The following is a 20,648-nucleotide window of genomic DNA, read 5'->3' on the forward strand; positions in this document are numbered from 1 at the left end:
TAGAGCCCAAATTTAAGTAGATGATGACTGTGAACTCCTGTTTCTCCTCCTAAGTGGTAGGTTCATAGGCTGTACCCTGATTCCACTTAAGATTAAAAAAAAAAAAAAGGTGGGGCAGGAAGGATGAACCAGAAAATCAGCTGTAAACTTGGCACTTGGGAGGCTGTGACAAAGGGTCAATTTGAGGTTACCCTGGGTTATGGTGAGTTCCAGACCAGCTTGAGCTACAGAGGTCGGCTGTGTTTCAGTAAAATCAAATGTGAGGAATATTTGGGATGCCTTTCTTTAGCAGCAATCCATAGGGAAACAGGCTGTGCTGCAGAAGACAACTGTACTTTTTCAGACACTGAAAAAGTAATTTCAGATGACATGCTAAAGTGAATTTTCACACTAACAACAAAACAGGTGACTTTTCAGATTTAAGATCAAGAACCAATGTTCAAGCTGCTTGGATATAACACCTGCTGCTGTATCTATAAATGACCCACTATAAATATTTCTCTTAAAAAAATTCAAGGGCCAAATGTGGCTGAGTGATATGGCACTTGCCTATATACATTTGATGCCCTGCATGCCACCCCTAGCAATATAGGGGGAAACCTTATGTTAATAAATGAAAGAAAAACCCAAATTTAATTTATAAAGTTTTATTTTTGTATATGTGCTAGATCTTACGAACTGCAGACAATCTTTATGTCAGTCTGTTGGCTTGTAAAAGGCTAAGAAGTATGTAAGATTTGGGTGGTGAAATTTCCTCTTGGGAACCCCAATTCCAAAAAAAATTGCACTCATTAGTGACTTTAAAACGTGGTTCACCTTTCCCCCTTACACCTGGAAGCTTGGAGGACAAGTGCAAACACAAAATAATCGTTAGAAATACAATCGGCAGCGAGTTCTTAATACATTCAGCACTTCCGTAGTGATTTATCACACCCAAACCCTTTCCAAATATGCAACACTCATGTAGGTGCAGGACCAATTCTGGTTGGGCCCTACAATGAAACCAGTACTGTGAATGGTTCTGTTGGTAACACAAAAGCTGGGGCAAAGGGGTGCTGTTTTCCTTTATCAGCAGTCGGTATGTCCTCGTACCTTCAAACTAGAAATAAAAACTGGGCACTTATCACAAAAAGGCAATTTCCTAAAATTCTAAATAAGGCAGGATATAGCCACCAAATTAACCACAAAATTAACAAAGTAAAAAGTTCATGGGAAAAACATAACCTGGAAAAACACTAATAAAAACCTGAAGAACTATGCCAAAGTAGTCACCTGAATATTCAGACTGTTGCTTTCTTTTACAAAAGTAATTCAAATAAAAAAGGCTCCTCATCTTTTAACCAATATGAGGATTAAAGACTTAAGTTGTTATTGTCCCCTAATAAAAGTTAATCATGAAAATAGAAAAACATTTGAATAATTAGGTCTGTATAATCATAGCTAAGAGACAAAAAAAAAAAAAAAGCTGGGAAATCATCACTGAGAAAAATCAACAAAAAGAAACAAAGCCCATATATGATTATGATTATGCTTGTATTTCTGCCTCTGCGATGCTGAACATGAGAAGTCAGTAAGGTGGAGGGCTTAGAAACAGCAGCAATATGGTGTTTACCAAGTTGTACACAAAAATACTTAGATCCGACTGGGCAGAGCCCCAGTTTACACAGTTGCACAACTAAAATCTCTTCAGTCTTACGTTAACAGATTCTACTGTCTTCAATAGAGTAATCATGCCATTTAGAAACGTGGGAGTACTTCAAACGAAGACTAGTGATTCTGCAACAAACATTTAAAGGAGAAAACATATGGCTCAAAAGAAATCAGTTGAGAGAATCAAATAACTTTGAGGCACTTTAAGACTTGAATTTTAAAATGTGCCACTTATGTTTTAGAGAAAGACTCAAAATTACCACTATGTTGCTCTTACAATAACATGCATCTTAAAATTTCCGTTATACATTAATGCTTAAAGAGTTAATATAGAAAATAATTTGCACAAACAAACAAAAATAACTCTGTTCACCTTCCCTCACTCCTGCTCACGACATAGGCCCACTCTTCCTCAAATGAAAGGGAACCATGACTCATAAGCTCTCATCATCTGGAACTGGTGGGCTTACACTCTCAAAGCAACTAAAGGGGGTAGGGGGTAGAATTCCTCCAAGAAAAATTCACAGCCTTTGAAAATGTCAAGTTTTCTCTTATCTAGGAAGTCACTAAGTTTTAAGTATTTCATAATTTCCTTAAGAAGCAGAAAATCTCAAACTCGCATGTCAGATGGTAAGATACTGTAACTAGTACCAGTTACTGGTCCAAACAAAGCCAACCTACTTCACTACTTGAAGAACTTTTAAAAAACTTCCAGTTGGAACTGCAAAAACACTGTACAATCTTTGCTCAAACTTCAACTCGGGCTGGAGGCTCAGCCTGAGTTGTAGAGCACTTGCCTGGGGGACTTCAGGCCCTGGATCCCCAGGCTCCAAAAACCAAAACAAAAGCAAATTCTGATGTAAACAGACTCTAGCTGGTGTCAAAAGTTGCTAAAATTACAGGCAGCCTAGAAGCAGAACTTGGAATACTGCAAATAAGACACCTAAACCTTTATCTTAAATACTGCCCCTTTTAAATCACAAAATAACATAATGCTCAATTTTGCTTCTGCTTTGATCAATGCCAACTATAGCCTTTCAACATTTTCCTATCAACTGAATCATAAAAATACAACCAAGCTTGTGCTCATTAAATACACATGTATATAAAAACATACAAAAAAGTACAAGATTGATTTTTAGGGAACTTTTACAGCGTCAACATCCTGTTCTCCAAGTCTTTAGTAAAGAGCCAAAGACCCCATCTTTCTGTGCACAAAAACTTAGTGAGACTAAAATCTTCACTGCAGGTTGTGTAAACATGCTATGCACAGAATTAGCTTTCCAGAAATATGCAGTCCTCAGAGAGGGGTGGGGGGCAGGCAGACAGACACACACAGGCAGACAGAGAAGGTACCAAAACCCCCAAACACACCACAGGACAAAAATGTTCTTCTTAAATCAAATTCTATTTGCAAATTCAGCAAAATAATTTCTATAAAATAAAACAGCAAAATATTTAAATAGGGTAGGTTGTATCTGTTTGCAGGGGTATTTGGTTTTAGACAGGTTCCAAAAAATTACACATATTCAAGTCACCAATTTTCTTTGAAATACAGTTTTAACTGATTCCTCTATCTTTATTCAAATTGTTTACTCTAAAATTTAATTAGTCAATTATATTAACTACCAGTAATGTTTTAAATTAGACCCTGCTTTGAATGTTAAAATTTTTGGAATAATGGAAAAGGAGCTAGGACCATTTTGCTTTCAAGTAAAATTATGACTGAGCAGAGAAATCAGCCAGAGACCTTGGTGCAAAGGTACTCCAAAGATTGTGGGATTCTGAGGACTTCCGCATCACTGGGATCGCACAGAAGGACAGTTTGAAAAGAGTCACTTAGTAAGCTCTAGCAAAGAACGAAATAAGCACACCAAATACAGTCTACTAGGCTCCAGCCAGCATCCTGGTGTAGCAAATTTTTGCTTATTTTGTTTTAAATCTTTCAAAATTCCCATTACCAAGTTGTTAAGTTTAAGTGTTCTTTATTCCACCCAGAGATCACACTGTCAAACATGAGAAGAACATGTGTGTAATTGAGAACCGCCTGCTTGCAACAGTTCTCCCTCAGTCTGTAGTTTATAACCTAGGGTTTAAGAAGGAAAGCTCCGAGCAATGCAGATGCCATGTCAGGACAACTGCAGTCATTATGGTAATATTTCTTCACTGGCTACACTAACTTGTGTGAAGCCATGCTAAATGTTACAGCATATCTATAGCTTCAAAGTGATTAACCTAACATCAGAATAAAAAGGCAATGAAAAAGACCTAGAAACATAGTACATCACCAATTTTCCACATCAACCAAATAATTAAAAGGTAACCAGCCTTACATTGCTCATAGTAAAATTGACTCCAGTGGCAAACAATGAACACGAAACTATTGGTGTGACATGAATGAATGGGCTGTTTTGTTGATGTTGGTTTACTTTTTGTTTTTGTAAAGGAGGTGATCCAACTGCCACAAGGTAGGCAACACTGGCTGCAGAGTGCAGAGGGAGTAACAAGAAAATGAATGTAGTTTTGTAGATCTGTGAGTCTCATCAAGAAAAAAAAAGTCTCTTGCTTAAGAATTAACAGTCAAACATTAATATACTATATACACCTTTGCCATTTACACATTAGCATCAGGCCATTTATTACAAAACACTATACACTTTCCACTGCAGGCGGGTTATATATTGACAGCAAATTTCTGCAGATAAGACAGTGAATAAACTCTCCACTCCATGTTGATTAGGAATAGTTTTCTAGTTTGAAATATTAGCCAGACACAGAAAAAAAAGTTGGACTGTAAGGCCTGGGTGCACAGTCTTGATGGAACCAGTTAATATGTGCATTTCACTGATCCTTGGTCTGAGGTGGGGACACTTCTTCACTGCCTTCATAATTTTCTTGTGCTCGTTGGCCAGTTCTCTGAGGGTTGTTCATGTGATGTGCGGCTGGGCCTGTATAGGGCTGTCCATGCACATGGTTATTCTGAAAGGGAAAAGAAATCTGCGTATTACAAATTTTCCATGGCTGGAGAAATGGGTCAAAGGTAAGACTATGTACTGGTACTGGTCAGACAGGGAAGCACAGATGGGCTCCTAGCACCCATACCAGGTAGCTTAAACTGGCACAACTCTATCTATAGGAGGATCTGACACCCAAGTCTCTGATATTCACTTGCATAAATGCACGATATATAATTAAACATGGCAAAATAAAGGAAAAAAAACAACCTTTACAGCAGTAAGCACACTTTAAAATCGTGAGTTGAAATTAATGGGAGCAGAAACATTTCTTTTACTTTTAGGACTTATAACATCAATTGAAAAGAGAAAAATCTTACAGGCAAATATAAACCTCGGAACCCTATAGTACACATGGCTGGGAGATTAAGTATAAATCTTTGTCCAAAATGATTGCTTGAAGGAGCTATATTTCTCCTTCTATCATAATGACCTTAGGATATAAACTCAGGTGGGGCTTGTGTAGCAAGTGCCTTTACCCACTGACCCATTTTGTCAGCCCAGCTCCAAAAATTTAGGTGTAAGCCCAACAAATTAAAATACCCCATTACTGTTCTTGACATAACAAAGAACTGAGAGCTAGCCTACATGAACTCTCTCTCACAACATAAACCTGATTGACCATAGGTGCAATTGCTATGTAGTCAGACCTATTAATGTTAAATTATTGTCACTGAAATCACAAGCCTGAAGAAAAATTAACTAGGCTAGATAAATGTATGAGCTTTCTTGGGATTGAGCAAATTAATTCCTGTCATGGTGCCCTAACTTTTTAAAAAAGATATGTACTACTTCTGCTGGCCTTGAAACTGTGTTGCCAGGCATGGTAGTATATGCTTTTAATCCCAGGATTTAGGAGACGTAGAGGCAGGCAGGAGTTCAAGCTCAGCCTTGTCTACAAATTGAGTTCCAGGACATGGAGAGTTGTTAGACAAGAGAAACTCTGTCTCAAAAATGAGATAGAGAGAGAGACAGAGACAGACAGACAGACACACACACAGAGAGAGAGAGAGAAAGAGAGAGAGACAGACACAGACAGACAGACAGACAGACACAGACAGAACCTCACACGGTTAGGTTGTCCTTATATCCTTATAAGCCAGGCCATGATTTTAGGCACCAGACACTATTCCCTGTGGTTCTACTTACACAACTCAAGGCTGCCTTCAGTGCTATTCTCGTGGCAGCACCCAAGAACTTTAGAGGATTACAGACTGTCAACAGATCTCACTCCCACCCCTATTTTTTTCAAGGCAGGTTTTCCCTGTCTTGGCTGTCTTCAAACTTTCAAAGAGAGATCTGTTGGCCTCTGCCTCCTAAGTGTGGGGACTAAAGGTGAGCACTACCACTGCCCTTAACTACCACCCCCTTTAAACACAGGGTCTTAATATATAGCCACAACTGGTCTCAAGCTCAGAGATCTGCCTCCTCTGTCTCTGAAGTACTGGGATTAAAGGCAAGTCATATACTCTTGAGTTTTAGCACTTTTCACCATGCCAGAAAGCTAATTTTCATTTGTGTACTATTGCCCCCCCCAAAAAAAAACCTTTGACTGGGTCACATCTACATTTTAGGAAAGTTCCTGTTTAGGATATTATTTCTTTACTGTACTTTTGTAGGTAATTAATTTGACAATTCCCAGTAATATTTACTGTCAATGAAATCCCACCTAATTAAAGCAAACAACATTATTTCGCTGCCATACCTTAGTTTTTAGAATTTACTTGCAGACTTATTCTAACAAGAAATGTCATCATAATCCTTCACACTAAGCAATGATTATCATTCTATACTGACAGTTTTACTCATTCTATACTAGTACAAGACATACCTAATTTGGTAAGGGCAAATTCAAATTTGTACTATGACCCCACTCCAACCCATTCTTCTGTCATGCCCTCAAAGTTAGTCCAGAGTCATGGTAAAAAGCCTTCTTTTATAATCAAGCATGAAATTGGTTCTAGAGCAGTGGTTCTCAATACCTTTGCGGGTGTGTGTTAAATAACCTTTTTACAGGACCAACATCAGATATCCTGCATACTTCATATTTACATTATGATTCATAACAGTACAAAATTACAGTTATGAAATAGCAATGAAAGTAATTTTATTGTTGGGGGCCACAACACAAGGAACTGTATTAAAGGGTTGCAGGTTTGAGGTTGAGAGCCACTGTAGAGGTTAACCCCACCATCTGACTCCTGTTTACCTGCTGATATTGAGATCCAGGGGAATGGGGGTATAATGGGGCATCTTCAGGTGGAGGTGATTCATGCTCATCTGGGGCATCTTGGTCATCTGGTTCCTAATTTTAAACAAAAAGAATTATGCAGGTAACATCAAGCTCACTGCTGATTTTTTTTTAACTTAGTAACAACTCTTAAAAACTGTGATTATAATTTCTATATCTAAGGCTCAAGGCACCATCCCAAACATCGAAGGGGCAGAGGATTGTAAGAGCCAGGAGGATAGGAAGTCTGGTGTGAACTACATTGCCTAGAAATGTCAGGGAAAGTGTATCCATGCAATCTCAATAACATGGCTGCCTAAACAATGGGTATGTTAACATGGATTGAGGAAGCTTCATGAGTCTTCAACCTTAGACAAACAAGGAATGCTGAAAGCAGAAAAACTATATTCCCCAGGGTAGAGTTCCCCAATTGATTATCCAATACCACATGGTCAGGTCTAAAGTCATAAACATATAAATAACTTTATACATACTGAGCAGGTTGTTATTTATAGATTTAGGAATATAGATTCATGTAATATTTAAAGAAAAAGACTCTATGGATCTGAGACAAAGCAAGGAGATGTGTGAGAGTAGCAGAAAGGGGGAGGAAATGTAATTATATTTTAATAAAGACCACTTCTTGTTTTCTAGAGGACCCAAGTTCGAGTTCCAACACCTACATGGCAGCTCAAAACAATCTGCTAAGTCCAGTTTCAAGGGATCCAATATTCTTTCTTTAGGCCGCAATGGGTGCCAGGCAGGCACATGGTGCACAGACAATATACTCATACACATAAAGATTTAAAAAACAATTAAAAATTCCTAATTTGAGTTCTTCTGGAAGTAATTTCTAAGGTTATAGCACAGTAATTTCTCTAGATGGATGCATTTTCATTAATACGTACATCACTACATATTAAAGCAAACAGCAGTCTGGCAACCCTCTTAATAAACAACACTATCATTACTACACAGTCAGTGGCCTATAGAGAATTTACTTTGCTTTCTTCCATTTCTATCTCTTGTAGACTTGTGGCTTTTTTTACCTCCTCAGGACAGAGTTCACAAGCTTTTGCAAGTGTCATCCTAGCGCTATGTGATCTCTCCAAGAAGTAGCCATTTGATGTTTCATTGCTTTGCACTGGAGGAGACCAGTTGTTGTAAGTGTACTGAGGATTGCCAGTGTATGGTCTTCTTTCGAGTTCATCTCCAAGCCACTCTACTGCCCAGGTCCATTTCCTTTTAAGATCTCCATTGCCCTTTAAAAGTAAATAAAATTATGTACATTTAAAAGGACTGGGAGGGAGTATATCAAAGATAACTTAAAATGATAACCCCACAAACTGAGGATTCTCTTTTTTTTTTCTTGAAATAGTCTTGCTATGTAACTCAGGTTATCTGGTAATTGTTATATAGCTCAGGCTGTTGTGAAATCTGTGGTTGTCCCTTCCAGTCTTAGACTCAAATGCTGAGATTATAGATGTGCACCCCCCTCCCCCAAACCTAGATTAAAATAGGATCTTAATGCCATTTTTTCTTTCTTATTCTTTGTCATGTTGGGGAACTGTACATTCTAGGTAAGCACTATATCACAGAGCTACAGGTTTAGCCTTTTAAAACGGGATCTTTGAACTCCGAAATAAGAAAACACCCTTACCTGCAGGATTTGGTAAGCCACAGGACAACTGCTAAAGAGGGCTACCATACATTTTATACATTGGTATGCTCTTTTTTGATAGTGATTCTTAGAACGCTGAATTGTGTCAAACAGCCCATCTCGGTCATCTGGAATTCCTTTAAGGGCATTATGAATTCTGAAAAACAATCAGATGGAAAATAAAACTTCTAAAAGTGAAAAGGAGCTAATAATTATTGAGTGCTCATTACATGCCACCCAGTAAAGTCTGTGGGTTCAGTTGTTTCATAACAGACAGTAAGTACTTTTATTAAACCTTTGAGCAGATGGAGAAATAGATAAAACAGCTTGCCTAGGGTCAGACAGATGCTAACTAGTCTGACTCAAGTCTGTATCTTTACTAATTTTACTTGTTCAAATTGCTTTTGATATAAAGTTTAAATACATTACCAGAAGCAAATTCAGGACTCAAGAGTAAAACAAACTTTAATAAAAAAGTTAACACAGATACTGTAGTTGAAAATAATTTGATTTCAATCATTTGTCTTTTGTTTTTGAGACAGGGTTTCATTATGCAACCCAGAAATGTCTTGACCTCTCAATATGACTGCCTCAGCCTTCAAACTGCTGAGATCACATGCTTATGCCACCATGCCCAGTGTCTATTTATTTTGTTAGCTAGTACCTGCCAATAAACAAAATATGACATAGACCTGTAAGAATAAGTATTATTGAGCAGTAAAAAGGAACATGCTGGATGTAAAGGAACCTTGCAATTAATTAGACACAAAATGCTAAATGTTACATTTTGGCAAAATGATTATAAAAGGCAAACTTACAGAAGCAAGCAGATTAATGGTTGCCAGGGGCAATCCAGAGTGTCTAAATGGGTATAGGTTTCTTGCTGTTTGATCTAAGATACTGCATATAAAGATAAGTGCTTTGCCACCAAGTCATCCCAACCCTACCTTTACTTTTGCCAACTGATATGAACATTACTTTGCCATATCATACTTTATTCCCACTAATACCAACAGTTTTTCAAATATCATCTTTAGTCAGTACTATCTTTGTGTTGCTTCCTCATGTCTAACAATGCAGGATACGTGGAAGACATTATAAATTCTTAAGACCTATTTACCCAACTAAAAAACAAAAAAAAGCTACACTGAGATTATTTTCAAACTTAAGTTAATCATAAGTTTTTACTGACTACTCGAGTTATATCTCACATTTAATCCAACCAATGTTTTCATCACATTATATGCTAAAACAGAAGTTAGATGAATCTATGTCTTGCTACATAGCCTTCAACTCACATGGATCTGCCTGCCTCTGTCTTGGAATACTATGATTAAAGGTCTATATATGCTATAGAATCTTATGCTATTTTTAGAAGAAAAATACTAGAAGCTAGACTGTATTGTAATCATCTCGGAAGTATTAATGGTGACAGCTTAGAATATATTGGATTCAAGAAAACTGACTTTTTGCTTACTGTCTATTTTTATAACAGCAATGTGAAATAATGATAAAAAGGATAATTTCATACAAATTCATAAATTCTGGCATTTGTAATCCATTCTAGACTAAAAATTCATATTTAAAAATATTCTATTATTTTATATGTAGAAGTGTTTTCCCTGCATGTACATATATGACTGGTGGGTGCCTTAGGAGTCAGGAGAGTGCCAGATCCCAGAGAACTGCAGTTATTGAAGATTTTGAGCCATTATGTGGTATTGGGGAACCAAACCTGGTCAACTACAAGAACAAGTATTTTTAAATGGCCGAGTCATCTCTATAGCCCCTAAAATAGATAAAAAATCAGTACTCAACACTCCTTAATCCCAGCACTTGAGAGGGAGATACAGGCAGATCTCTGTGAGGTCTGCCTGGTCTACAGAGTGAGTTTCAGCATAGCTTTGGATATACAGCAAAACAAACAACAGAGTGAGTTTCAGCATAGCTTTGGATATACAGCAAAACAAACAACCCCCCCCCAAAAAAACCCCCAAGTACTTTAACATGCTTAGTTAACTGTCTGTGACCATGTGTAAAACAGCAAATAATTCAAGTTGCCCAGAACTCCTGCTTTCCTAGCAGAGGTTGAATGTGACTGTCTTGTTTCAGTTTCAAAACTATCAAAAAGTCCTCTTTTGCTGTTATAATTGGCCTTCATGTATAGCACTGAAGCACTGTCTAGTGTTATCTTACAGAAAGTGTACACTAGAGAAGCTCACATTAGTTGAGAAGATACTAAAAAACAAAACCACCAAACCCCTTACTTCCCCCTCAAACCAACCAACAAAGCCCATCACCACCACTAAAACAAAACCAAAATATCCCAAACACATGGCGTGCATGCCTGTGCGTGTGTCTGTGTCTGTGTGTTTGTGTGGTGTGGGCTCACACACACAGCTGGAGGAAACTGGTTTTCTCCTTCAACCATATGGGATTAATTCAGCTGAGCCACCTTAAAACAAGGTCTTGTTGCAGCCATGGCTGGCCTCAAACTTAAGAGATCTAATTGCCTCTATCTCCTAAGTATTGGGATTAAAACCACATCTAAGAACTATCATTAAATAACTACAGATTATGTTATGAGGTTAGTTCTAAAACTAATGTAATCTAAACCTAAAACAATCTTTGCATTTATTAATAAATTCACATGTATACAAAAAGTCTATTGCTAGTTTCCTTTAATTAAAAAACAATTCAGTTGAATGTTAATATATTATGTATGAAACCTGGGCAATGAGGAAAAAAAAAACCTAACAAAATTTGGAGAACTTGGTGGTCACTTCTGTCTTGAGTTTTTTCCTATAACACTGATGTTTTATTTTGTTTTAATGTGGTGGTAGTCAATTTCAATTATATGTAACACCTGAGACTAAGTCTAATTAGCCCAATAATAAAAAAGTATCCACCTGTGAGTCTGCCAGGAGTCTTCAATCAGTAAGATTTGTAAAAGCAGATCCAAATAGGGCCGGAGTTCGTAAGTATAGGAATACGCAACCTAGAAATATGTAAGACACAGTGAATAATGTATAAATGGGTAACAAATCAAGTCACAGAGATTTAACAATGGTTATGTTTTCTTAACCTGCCAAAGAAGTTCACTCAGGACAGTAGATGAGAACTGAGGATTCTCCCAGCAGCAAAAGCGAAGCAATTTGACGGTCTCGTCAGAGTTACTGCAGTCTTCAATAATTTTCTTCACATAACTTGTTCTCACAAATAAAATGTCTACCACATTTTGTTGAATTGGCATTATAGGTTGTGATAAATTAGGATCACCAAAAGGATTTGGAAGAGAAGGATTACCTACAATACAGATTTGTCAATGAGCAACCAATACGCTTCTCCATAAGAACAATGTAAACTTCTCAGAACATAGCCTATCAATGTGTTTTAGAAAAAATGAGCTGTAGGTCAAGTTTTCTAAGCATAACAAAGAAAAGTAGTACTGTGTATTATAATGACTAGATATCCTAACAATTTTTTTTTTTACTTTAACCCAGTAGCAAGCAGAAAAAGGTCCATTAACAGGACTGCAGACATTGTAAAATGTTTTAAGAGTTCATACCCTTACTTTGTATTTAAGTGTCTTCAGAACCATATTTAATCTAGTTCTAGATATGACCCAGAGTACTCAAAACTAGTGCCAAGAATAGATTACCATTGATTGAAGACTGCATTCTTGAAGAGACATTGCAACAGCGGATTAACTGTGACACTACTGAGTATAATTTGCCTAATTCAGCATACTGATATTTAATTGGAGGACCAGGACCTTCATCTAAGGACACAAGCATAAAGGTAGCAGGTACACTCAGTTTGAGCAGCTGTGTTTTCTCTGCCACTCCTGCAGTGAAACAGAGACAGAAAACAGGAAAGGAAAACATTAGGATGGAGAGAACTTTGTGAACAAAAAGGGCAGTTATTAAAAATCAGTCGATTCCTCTGTCTCCTGTGCGAGATACGTGTCGACCCGGGATCCCGCTAAGACCCGGGATCTTGTTAATAAAGCTACCTCGTGCTTTTACATCAAAAAAAAAAAAATATTTATCCACCACCCGCTCACTCTTTTCATGTATACATATAATTCAATGGTGTACATGCCCATAGAGAACCAAAGTTGATGCTGAGAATCTTCCTAAAACCCCCCTCCGCCTTCTCCTCTGTGGCAGGAATTTCTCAAATCCAGAGCTTGCAGATAAGAGTTCACCTTACTAGTCAGCTTGCTCTGTGGATCTTGTCTCAACCTTTTCAGGCTGGAATTGCAGGCAGATCATCATATCCTACTCATCATTTACATGAGGTCTGAGGATTTGAACTCTCTCTTGTACAGCAAGCACTTCGGCTGAACCATTCTTTCTAGCTCAGGTAGATCACCCCCCGAACCCCTCAAGATAGGGTCTCTACAAATCACTACTATAGATCAGGCCAGTCTCAGATTTAAAGATCTACTTGCTTCTGTCTCCCAAAGAGCTGGGATTAAATTAAAGGTGTTAGCCACCAAGCCTAACCCTTGTCTATCACTTTAAGAACATATCACTTTTACTTGGATTCAAAATTATTTAACCAGCTAAGAAACTTACCCATTTAGCAGTTTCCATATAGCCTGGAAAAGCTAAAATCTAGATGTGAACTACACTATAGCCCCTATTAGAAGACTCCTATTAGAAGTGAGAAACAGGGTTCTGGGATACAGTGTCGGCTAAACATTACAACCAAGCCTGGAGACAAATGAGAAGTAGAGTGGGCCACAAATCAGTAAGTGCTGCTTAGGCATGCAACTCAAATTTCAATGTAAAAAGTTTTGTTTTTAACTTTTAAGGAAGTTATTAAATAATTCTCCAAGTTTCTGAACCAATTCTGAATATGGCTGAATGTAATTATTACTTATAGAATCTGTCAATAGTTATCTTAGTATCACCGGACTAATCTTATTAACAATTTTTATAATTTCTTCTACCATAGTAAATTTATCTCCTGTCCATGCTAATTAAAATAAATAACAAAGTAAGAATTATTTGCTGCTTTTTTTTTTTTTTGGTTCTTTTTTTCGGAGCTGGGGACCAACCCAGGGCCTTGCGCTTCCTAGGCAAGCGCCTACCACTGAGCTAAATCCCAACCCCCCATTTGTTGCTTTTTTGAGGCAGGGATTTCTATGTAACCCTGGCTGTCCTGGAACTCTTATCTATAGATCAAGCTAGCATTGAACTCATAGAGATCTGTCTGCCTCCCTAGTACTGAAATTAAAGGTTTATCCCCATCCCTTGATGCTGAAAAAAATCCCATGTTCATGCTAGACAAGTATTCTCCCCCAATCCAATCTTTTGCAACAAAATAAAACAGTAGAAACAATTTGTGCATGATATTTAGGTCCAGTTATAGTAGTAACTAAACAGAAATGAGCAGGTAGTATTAGAAAGAGCAAGCTACTTTGAGAAGAAAAGCAGCATGGCAATTTAAGTCAATTCTTACTTTTAAAAACCTTTAGTGATGCTGGAAATCAAACCTGGGGTTAGTATGAGCTAAGCAAATGCTCTCCTATACCCCTGGCAGTAATTGAATGAACATGTTTTCTCCAATTTTATTTTACTTCAATTGTTTTCAGACCTTATTTCAAAACTGATGACTCACAGTAAAAACATGGCTTCTTTGCAATAACTGTGGTTATTCTGATTCAGTTAGTGAATTGCATGAAGCCTGGGAATGAGTATGTTAATAAAGCAGATGTAGTATCATTGCTTTTGGAAGCAAAAGACAACAGAATCTCACTTGTATTTACCACAGTATTATGTACAAAATTATGAAGTGCACAGGGGTTTGGGGGGGGGATATTCTGTATTTAGAGATGGTTTGATGTAAAGAAAAAAGAAAAAGGAAAACAAATCCTATTTCATCATTGGACCTTCTGAATGACTATCATTTAATATAATACTTTAACAGAAATTATGAAAACCTCAATTCTTACCTAAATTGGCATACATTACAAACAAGTTGAAATACTGCTGTAAATGACGTCCATGCTCTGAAACCTCCCTCCTCAAGAGATTTAGTACTGCTCTTAGTAGGTGATCACTCAAACTTAAGTTGTCATAAGCCTGTAAAGGAGAAAACACTAGCTGATTCTTAACAAGGTACAAAGACAATTTTATGTGTATGTTGAACACAGAATACTTTCCTGGAAGGACTGATGACATGAATTCTACTCACCCTGCTTACCAGCACTAGACTGATCCAAGGACTTGTGTATGTTAATACTAGAGAAGAGCTTTGCCACTGAGCTTACTACCAAGATCTTATTATTGAAGAAAGCATCTCAACTAAGTTGGCCCGAGCTGACTTGCAGTTCTCTAGCCTTACCTTCCTAAGCAGCTGGAATTATGGGTCTGTACCACAAACTATTGTGGCACCACACCCAGCTTTTGAGAATTCATTATAGATTTCACTTTGAAGCAACTAAAATAAAAAATGTTTATTAAAAATCCACCAAAAATAAATGTTATAAAAATCCCATATGGAAACACTACTTTGTATGGTAATTAAAAAACAGGCTGGATAAAAAAACTCTATCTTCAGAAGATAATTCCCTTTTGTGCTGGTGATGATGGAAACTGGAGCCTTGTATATTTTAGGAATGTTCTCTACCACCTAACCACAACCCAGCCCAATCCACATGTTTTTAAAGGGCAAATAATCACTGTTGCTTTTTATCTTGTAACTTCAATGGAACTCAGGTTATCAGTCTAGGTCTGATAATGTGCGATAAACATAAAAACCACATTCAGTTTTCTCGCTTTAACTTCAGGAAAGTATGTATTTTGTAAACAAAGGTATAATTACCTGACTAGAAGGTCCAGGAGATGCAAAAGGTGAAGGACAAGGCCCATCTTGTAAGGAAAAGTGTGCAATGAAAACTATAAGTTTAGCAAATGCACCTCTCACTTCTGCACTAGGGCATTCCAAAAGGTACTCAGAGAATCGATTTGAAACATTAAAAAGCACATTGTGAGCAAACCAAAACCGCACATTCTTGCTGTGACGCAGGAGAATACACAATGCATCATACCTAAAACAAAACAAAGTGCAACTATCAGACTATCAATTCAGTTCACTTTTCCTATAGTAAAGGGATGGAGACTTGGATCAAAACAAACCAAAAAAAAGCAAAATCTTTTTTTCACTGGAGAGAACAGCAGTAGTGACGACTTCTAGTATTATCATTAAAATGACTGATATGAGCTAGGTGTGGCGGTGCATGTCTATATCCTCCAGGCAGATCTGAGTTTAAGGCTAGTCTGGTTTACGGAGAGTTCCAGGCCAGCCAGGTCTGTTTTCACAGAGAAACCCTGTGTGTGTGTGGTAGGGTAGGGTGGAGTGGAGGTTGGGGGACAGAAGAGAGGTGAATACTATATGGATTGGTCTAATCTCATGGAATTATAAAATAGGCAAAAGCTTGTATTGGTTATTAAAAATCCATTACTATTCAGAGGTGTTAGCATATACCTTTAATCCCAGAATTTAGGAGTCTTAGTTCGAAGCCAGCTTGGTCTACAGAGTGAGTTTCAGAACACTGAGTGCGCACAGAGTAACCTTGTCTTAAAAAATGACAAAATAACTTCTTTCCTTAACTGTAGTCATTCTCTCTACCATGTGGGTTTCAAACTCCATTTTGTCAAGGTTTGGTGGCAAGAGCTTTCACCCACTGAGCCATCTCACTGGCCCCGAGTAAATTAACAATGGTTAAAAAGGCATTATAGGGTTGGGGGTTTAGCTCAGAGGTAGAGCGCTTGCCTAGCAAGCGCAAGGCCCTGAGTTGGGTCCTCAGCTGGTGGGGGGGGGATAAAAAAAAAAAAGGCATTTTTATTGCCTTTTTACTTTTTTTTTCCTTTTTGAATTCATGCCAACTATTTTAATATGACTTCTTATTACTATTATTTTTTAAAAAGTCTGCCTCTTAAGTTTGAATAATAGTCTTTTGGTTCTGAAAAAAAAAAAAAAAACAAAACCAGAGAGCACTCTACAAAGACTACCACCAAACGAAAAAAAAAAAAAAAAAAAAAAAACAGGAAAAAATTCCAAAACAAGGTACCAGTCACTGGCAGATCCTCGGACTATTTTCTTTGTGTGAAATCCTGTAGTAAAAAGGAACCTAGCAGCAAGCTGAATACTAATCATAGTGATTTCTTCTGCTTCAGGAGACAGGTGATCTTGCCCTAAAGAAAAAAAAAAAAAAACACATGCACATATTTAAAAAAAAAAAAACACACAAATGTCTGTTCAAGCCCTGTTTTCAAATAAGTTTGTATTTTGCATTCTCAATTTGTTAAAACACTTCTTAGATTACTTATGAAATTATTATTCCTGATTTTAGAACCAAATACAATGCTTTATACTAATGTATTAAACAAAAAATTTGCTTTAACAAAAACTTGTCTCCAGACAGTATACTTAATACTCAAACACAAATCATCTTTATTTATTTATTTATTTATTTATTTATTTTTTAAAAGATTTATTTAATTCACATATGAGTACACTGTAGCTGTCTTCAGACACACCAGAAGAGGGCATCAGATCCCATTACAGATGGTTGTGAGCCATCATGTGGTTGCTGGGAATTGAACTCAGGACCTCTGGAAGAGCAGTCAGTACCCTTGTCCGCTGAGCCATCTCTCCAGCCCCCACAAATCATCTTAAATGTAACTTTAGCCAAAAGTTACAAAATGGACTTGCATCCATTTAAAATGAAAATGTTAATTTTATATACTTAAATAGGGCGTGGTGACACACACCTTTAATTCTAGAACTTGGGAGGCAGAGACAGGCAGATCTGAGTTCTAGGACAGCCAGGGGACAGAGAAACATTTAAAAAAAAAAAAGACCAATCCAAATAAACACACACATGCATACACGGCTATGCCTACTAATACACCTTAGAAATAAGAATTTGTTATAAGAAGCTAACTCTTGACACTTACCTGGTGGAGGGTTTAAATAAACACCATTACATGTAAGTAGCTTTTTCATAAACCGAAAATATTCCAAACTGTACTGCATTGTTTATGAACTGGACACTCTGCTTCCAAGACACTTCTTTCAATGGCCGATGGCATAACAATCTGATGGGGCCTTGTGGTGATAGCAATCTCTGATATGTATCTTATCACCTCATCATCATGATCTATCGTATCCATTCTTTCATAAAAAAGTATATATGCATTCCACCACCTTTTCTGGCGCCTGTACGACATGCGCTTCATCATGTGATCAAACACTTCTCCCATGTACTCGCCACCAAAACACTGGTTTTTCATTTCTTCATCATCATCCATTTTACACTCTGTTACATCTCCATCATCAAATTTATACCAACGATTTTTTTCACCATCTCCTCCATTCCTCTGAATGATATAAGAATAGTAATGTCCCCCACTTGCTTGACCACTGTGTACAAGCACACCCACAAGTCTGTATTTTGTGCTTCCGGCTTTTTCGCTTTCAGACTGCTCATTCTGTTGTATCAGCTGACTTTCTGGGTTGACATTATCTCCCTCTAGTTTAGCAACGCCTGCAACTGTGTCGGCTCCATGTCTAACTCTAGAAACTCAAAGTAATCATTGAACTTGACGGTACATTCTTCCTGATCAGTAATCAATCGTTTTAGTTGGATAGCAAGAACAGGAGGCAACTTTTTAATTAGCAAGCGCTTTACAGTATCAACCTAAAATCAATAGAGAAAATTAATAGATATAATCTATTGCAAAAAGCAAACCAAAATCTAAGCAAACACCACCACCCCCAAATCAGAAAGTTAACCCAGGAAGTCACTCATATTAAGCAAGCACTCATTCTTTAGCTCTATCTCCAATTCTCTTTTGCTCAGGCTGGCTTTGAACTTGCTCTGTGGCCCAGACAGGCCTTGAATGTGTGATCTTCTTGCCTCAGTTACAGGCTTGTGCCATCAAGACCACTGGATCAAGTAAACTTTTAGTCTTGGATTTTTTTTATTTGGGATGGGGGGGGGGTCTTATGTTATAGTTCCAGTTGGCTTCAGATTACTGCACTATGACGCTTAGGTAAGCCTGAACCTGATACTTGAGTTTTTCTTGTGTAGTTGTAAATCACTACATGTAGCTCTTCAAGTAAATGATTTTGTGTAGAAGTGTACCACATGTATGCTTGTGGCTGACGAGGTCAGACAAGGGCATTAGATTCTGTGAAACTGGGACCATAGATGACTACACTGTCATGTTGGTGTTTGAAACCAAATCTAAGTCCTCTACAAAAGCAAAAAGCACTTTTCATGGCTGAGCTCTTTCTCCAGCCTCTAACACAACTATTAGGGAGATGTGGAGACTATCTCAAAACAAAACAAAATAAAAAAACAAAGAAAACACCATCACCGACACCTCCAATTCATTAATGATAATGTATACACATATACACATACCCCTAAAGAAAACTGTTTTTCTTCACCAGAAACTTTGACTACCCATAGCTCCTCAGAAGTATTATAGTAACAGATAATTCATACCTTTTTATTGCATTTTTCACAATGATAAGCATTTGCCCCTTCTAGTAAATCTCCTTTGACATACTGTTCCAAAGAATCAAGAAGATTTTGGTGGTTTCTAATGTCTACATTCAGAGTCGTAAAAGATTCTTCACATTCGTACCTAAAGATATCATTTAAGAAGTTATCAGAAAAGGATTCACTTTTCAGTTCTCTAAACACTTCATTACTTAAATATTTAATGAAACTAAATTTGTAATCCTTAAACTATGCAATCTCTAAGGTTATGCAATGTTACCAGTACTGACAGCATTTCCTGGTTGTTCAGACTGTGCTGGTCACTACATTAGGTTGATTACATGCTGTCCTTTGCCTTCATGACAAATTTGCTTGAGAACTATCACCACCCATGCTTGAGTGCAGTGGGAATTAAGACAGGCCAGCTGGGAGAGGCAGAGGCAGGCAAATCTCTGAGTTCAAGTTCAGCCTGTTTTAGTTCCAGGATAGTCCAGGGATACATAGAGAGACCCTATCTTGGAAAAACAAACAAAAAACCAACCAAACAAAAAGACAGGGCCATTTGAGCTTAAGCATTTGAGCCTACCGTGTTGTTTTCAGGTATGATTTGTTTTGATAGTAATTATGGGCCTCTACAGCAAGTACTCAATTCTGCCATTCTAGCAGGAGTAGTTAAGTACGTATATACAGAGTGAGCAGGTTCTAATAAAACTTTATAGAAACAGGTAACTTGCTAGATAAGGCTCATGATTTAGAGGTTTTTTGACCACTACTCTGGCAAATAAAGTTATGGAGTAGTAGACTGCTGTTTTAAAATTTTAAGTGAAAATTATTTTAAAAAATGTATTATTTATATAGTATGCATGGCTACATGCACATGCTATTACATACAAAATGCATGTGAGAGGACAACTTTGTGAAGTTGGTTCTTTTTCCATAGTTTGTTAACTTGAGCCTCTAAGTGCCTTTACCAGCTGAATCATCTCACTGCCTCCAATTAAAAAAAATATTTGTTATTGTTAAAATTTATGTGTAAGTTTGTGTGTCTGCCATGTGTTGCATGCCCATTGATGCTAGAAAAGGGTATTGGATCCCCTGGAGTTTGAGTTGTGGGTCCTGGGAACTAAAAACTTGGGTTCTCTGGAGAGCAGCAAGAGCTTTTAACTGCTGAGTTCCAGTTTATTTTATGTTATTAAAAAAATGTATGTGCCAGCATGTATGTCTATGTACAGTGTGCATGCTCAGTGTCCAAAGAAGCCATGAGGAGGTGTCTTCAAGTAGATGCTGGGAATTGAACCTGGGTCTTCTATAAGAACAGCCAGTTCTTAAACAAGCTGGATCTCCAGCACCTCCAATTTTTAAAATCACAGAGTAACACATTTCCTTATAGCACTGAAATAGAACGTTGGTGTGATTTGACAGTCAGTAATGCATATTTAATATTTTATACAGAGAAAATTAATATAGATTGTTTCCCCTTAAGTTTTATATGTATACATACCTAAAAAAGGTTGATAATAGGTGTGTGTGCAAAAGATGGCAATAGCTGATACTGTTTAAAGTGAT

General features: G+C 37.3%; 1 protein-coding gene across 1 annotated transcript in view; it reads right to left on the reverse strand.

Annotated features, from left to right (window-relative positions):
• Nucleotides 1-631: 631 nt before the first annotated feature.
• Usp9x (ubiquitin specific peptidase 9 X-linked) overlaps nt 632-20,648 on the reverse strand; it is a 136,719-nt gene continuing 116,702 nt past the window's right edge. Inside the window, 15 exon segments of the mRNA XM_032889660.1 lie at nt 632-4,629; nt 6,874-6,969; nt 7,944-8,156; nt 8,555-8,711; nt 11,464-11,552; nt 11,640-11,860; nt 12,216-12,401; nt 14,520-14,649; nt 15,392-15,617; nt 16,641-16,764; nt 17,530-17,606; nt 17,608-17,633; nt 17,635-18,131; nt 18,134-18,272; nt 19,086-19,227. Coding sequence (XP_032745551.1) covers nt 4,492-4,629; nt 6,874-6,969; nt 7,944-8,156; nt 8,555-8,711; nt 11,464-11,552; nt 11,640-11,860; nt 12,216-12,401; nt 14,520-14,649; nt 15,392-15,617; nt 16,641-16,764; nt 17,530-17,606; nt 17,608-17,633; nt 17,635-18,131; nt 18,134-18,272; nt 19,086-19,227 — 2,461 coding nt within the window. The 3' untranslated portion in view covers nt 632-4,491.

Source organism: Rattus rattus, chromosome X (assembly GCF_011064425.1).
Source record: "Rattus rattus isolate New Zealand chromosome X, Rrattus_CSIRO_v1, whole genome shotgun sequence".
NCBI classification, from domain to species: domain Eukaryota; kingdom Metazoa; phylum Chordata; class Mammalia; order Rodentia; family Muridae; genus Rattus; species Rattus rattus.